Below are 4,508 nucleotides of genomic sequence, written 5' to 3'. Positions count from 1 at the left end.
AGCATCAGCAAGCAAGTGAATCACCAAGTTTGGCGGAGGGTGCGAGAATTCCATCACACCAGCGTTGCTATAATCATGGCCAAGCTTGGCTAATGCATCTGCACTATGGTTTGCCTCCCTAAATATGTGTCTAATCCAGACTTCTTTCAACTTCACCAACTGCTCCTTAGTTGCTCGAATCAAAGAGGAACCCACATGCTACTCTGTGTTGATGTTGCAGATCATCCCCACCACTCAATAACTAGGTTGGTTGCTCCCTTTTCGACTGCAAGCTTGGTTCCTATATAAAACCCCCAAAGTTCCCTCATGGTAATCGAACAAGTACCAATAGTTCCATTCTGAATGCGAGAGATTGTGTACAGGTTAGTTCTTAATCAATCCTAAAAATTGTGATTAAAGAAAGTAACCTGACTATCTCTGTTTACCATGCTAATCCCTACGGTTCGAGCATAAGGACAATTCCGCAGAGCATGGAGCAAGATCTCTTATTCCTCATGACATTTGATGCAGTTTTCGTTCTCAGTGAGACCCCTTCTTTTTCTTTTTAAATTTGTAAGGAGAGCTTCTTGGCATAGGAGCCAACTATGGCCCTTGAGTCTTTGAAGTAATTTTAGTTTCCAGATCTGTTTGCACATGTCATTTGACTATTCACATATATAATATCTAATAGTAGTTCGTATTTCAGCGTTTCATTCTCATCATAAATTCATAGATAGTATAATGGTAATTGAGAGGGATAGAATAGTTTGAACCGTAATAGTTTAAAAGTTATATATACTGGCTAACTTGGTTTTCTAATTAGCAATTTAAATTCCTCAACATTAATTATTCTAATCTTTCATTGCATCTATAGATCGTGGATCCATATTATACATCTTTAGATTTTTTAAAAAATATTATTTATTTATTAAAATCAGTCACTGTAAATTTATATACAAATTAAATACATATAAATATATATTATTTAATTTTTTTAATATATATTTTATATTTTAATATATATTTATATTAATAATTAATTTTAATAACTGATTTTAATATACATCTTATATATATTTTTGATAGTTTTAATATACAAGTCAGGATACTAAGCTTTAACATTCAATAATATTAACTATTTTACTATTGAAAATTAAATGTCATATATAAAATAGTAGTTTAAAATGTCATTTGAAAATTAAGGTCTGTCTCACTCAATATAAAATATATTATTTATATATTAGAATTACTTTATAGTACTAATAAACGGCCTTATAAATTCTGAAACATATATATAATCCTAGTTGAAATTAAAAAAATAAGAAAATATAAATCAGAATTAGGTTAGAGTATTGAAAGTGACAAAAGAACAGAGACTATAAATCACCAAACTATATATAAATAATTTTTTTACCCATCATAATGAGATATATATGACTCTTGAGGAAATGTTACGGCAATGCATGCAACTTAATGTTTGAAATATATAATAAAATAACGAATGCCTAAGTCTGTTAAGTAAACTCAAAAGCTAACTCAAAAGCTAACCTTCCTTTGTTACCATATATAAATTGCAACCACACGGTAATTCTTCTCCTCACGCAATCACAAAAACCTTCAATTAGAACCCAACATACATACATACAATAATCAAACGAGAGGATACCATGAGAACTCATCACTGCCTTATTATTATTATTCTTATTGCTCCTCTCTCCGCCTTCTTTGCAGTCGCCGACCCCTGGTCGGGGTCAGCGACTCTAATATTTAGAGTCGACTTAGATGTCGACAATCCTAAGGTGATTATGATTGCGAAATTTGCAGTTGATGAGCAAAACAAGAGATCTAATACAAACCTGAATCTAATGCGTGTCGTTAGTTGCACGGAAGACTTCCACTTAATTGGCGGCCTCTTCTTGCTTGAGCTGTTGGCAGACAATGGAATCCAGATTGATAAGTACACGGCTATGGTGATTGAGAGGCCAAATTTTCGGTTTACTCTAAGGCCACTTGAGTACGAACTAACCAGTTTTGAACTTGCACCCTATCCCCTTCAATAAAAATTTCTCCTGCTTCATCATGCACGCATGTTTAATTTATACTAAATTAATTAATGAATCAAAAATGCTATTTGTACACTAAAATAAATTAGTTATTAATGTATTTATATATAAATATATGTGTAATTTAATTTATTTTCAATATGTATTTATATTCCAGTACTTTAATGATTGAGGTGTACATGTAACATTATTCTTAATAAATATAATAAGTGAATGTCATGCAACTTCTATGTATATAGGGTTTAAAAAATATTTAGAAGATAATAAAAAGTTAATCTAAAAAATTAGTTTAAAATAATTTAAAAATATTTTATTTTATATTTATTGATTATTATTTATTTTATTTTACGTTTGTTAGTTATTATTTGAATATTTGAAAATATTAAATGTAATATATATAATTTTATATATTATAAATATAAAATTATAAATATTAATTTAAATAAAATAATTATAGGTATTATCTTTGTAATATTACCGAGCATAAAAAATTTAGGGACAAGTAGATTTTGTTGTTTTTAGTCATTAAATAGTTATTAATAATATTTTTAATAATGGTGTGAGATTGTATCTAATGATATAGAATTATTTAATTTTTTTTTTATTAAATATTAACCAAAATTTAACAAAAGTGCTCATCCCTAACACTTCTTCCAACGGGTTAAAAGTAATTAACACTTGTTTACTCATTATTGCCTCCATTCATCACAATATGTTTGTCTTTCGTATAACATAAAAAAAGTCAATTATGCCAAATTGTATATGAATTAGCTCATTCCAAATAAAAATTCTCAAACCCGATATAAATCGAACGAATTAAAATTTTATTAGTTCGGTTCTCAATTTTCTCCAAATCCAAATCCAACTTAATTAATTCGACTTGCTTACATCTCTATTGGCAATCTTGCTCGCAAAAGAAAACATTTTTGGGATTTATGTTGTTTATATTACTAGTAACTCTATTTTCTATCTCTATTAAGCTAATATATAACAAAAATTTGTTAAAAATATATAATTTAAAATTTTAATAATATTTAGTTTATTTATTAAAATAAAATATTAAAAATTACTAATAATATTAGTAATATTAGAAGATAATAACACAAATTTATTTTATTTAACTTAATAGCCACAAAATATATATATAATTACATGCTTGTTACATCTAAAGTTATTCATTTAATTCAATAAAAATTAATGAATACAAAATTTTAAAAAAATTACTATTTTAAATTGACTCTTACTATTTTTCAAATATTTTTTAATTTTAATATGTGACACATGTTAACTAAATTCTTTTAAATATATCAACAAATAATATGTTTGATGAATATATTTTAAATTTTCGTAATAAAATATTTAAGACTTTATTTTTAATGTATTAAATGTGTAAAACGTTTTATACAGTTGTCTAATTATATTCATTCATTTGGATGATTATTTACATAATAAATGTACAAAGTAATTACTTTTGTTGATGTGTCATTACATAATAAGATATACGTATAAAACTACTTTACACTGTCAGTGCATCAAAATTAAAATCTATTTATAAATAGGATAAAATATTATTTTGGTCGCCAACGTTTGGCCTAAATTCTAATTTGATTCCAAAAGTTTTAAACGTTTTATTTCTGTCCCAAAAAAATTCAAATGAGTTCAATAATGTTATTTTACCATTAAATTTGACACAAATACTTAACAGAATGAGTGATGTAAACGTTAGTAATATTACTAGTTAAGTCTTCTATCTTCTTTCATATGTTCGAGAAAGTGTTTTACCGATTTTTAACAAATTAAAATGGTTCGATATCTAATTATCTGGGAGCGAAACCTACTCATTGTGAGTACCAGTTTTCAAAAAAAGCATCCAAGGTTCTCTTGATTGAACAAAGCAATAAAAAAAATCTGAAAAAAAATCAAAATAAACTTGAAAGCAAAATAATTGGAATAAAAAAAATTAACATTAAATTTAAATAGAGTAATAAACTGCCTTCGATAAAATCAAAAGACTCTGAAAAAAAATAAAGTGTTGAATCTTAAAAGAACATGAAAAAGTAAATGTTGCTTGAAAAGTAAATTTGCATGAAAATAAAGGTTACACGAAATTTAAATAGAAAATAAAGACAATGGAAGAAACCTTAAAGAAAAAAAAGCTCTAAGCAGACTAAAATTTGTTGGGGATGTAAGTGTGCGAGAGTATTTTTTTTTATAAGAGATTCCAATCCTTTTTCCTTCGACCTTTCGCCTATTTATAGAAGTTTTCGACCAATCAAATTCAAACATAACTCCCATGTGCATTAATCTTTGAGTAATCGTTCCGCTTTTTTTATACATTGTGAATAACTACCAACAATCAGCTCCATATGTTTCTCTTTGTCGACTAGGCTTATCAATTGAATTCTACCTCTTTTCTTCGAAGAATCCTTTTTGACAAAGATTACATTTTTCAAAAAAACATTTATC

General features: G+C 26.9%; 1 protein-coding gene across 1 annotated transcript; it reads left to right on the top strand.

The window, feature by feature from the left end:
* Positions 1-1,646: 1,646 nt before the first annotated feature.
* Positions 1,647-2,039, top strand: LOC130974525 (uncharacterized). Its single transcript, XM_057899399.1, has one exon. It carries the CDS (start codon positions 1,647-1,649, stop codon positions 2,037-2,039), a length of 393 nt encoding a protein of 130 aa, XP_057755382.1.
* The last annotated feature ends 2,469 nt before the right edge of the window (positions 2,040-4,508 follow it).

Source organism: Arachis stenosperma, chromosome 4 (assembly GCF_014773155.1).
Source record: "Arachis stenosperma cultivar V10309 chromosome 4, arast.V10309.gnm1.PFL2, whole genome shotgun sequence".
Classification (NCBI taxonomy): domain Eukaryota; kingdom Viridiplantae; phylum Streptophyta; class Magnoliopsida; order Fabales; family Fabaceae; genus Arachis; species Arachis stenosperma.
The sequence above is the reverse complement of the archived record's forward strand: the minus strand, read 5'-3'. Positions and strand labels throughout refer to the sequence as shown.

Coding starts and splice junctions, on each gene's coding strand:
- LOC130974525 (XM_057899399.1), top strand. CDS start 1,647: ATGAGAACTCATCACTGCCTTATTATTATTATTCTTATTGCTCCTCTC.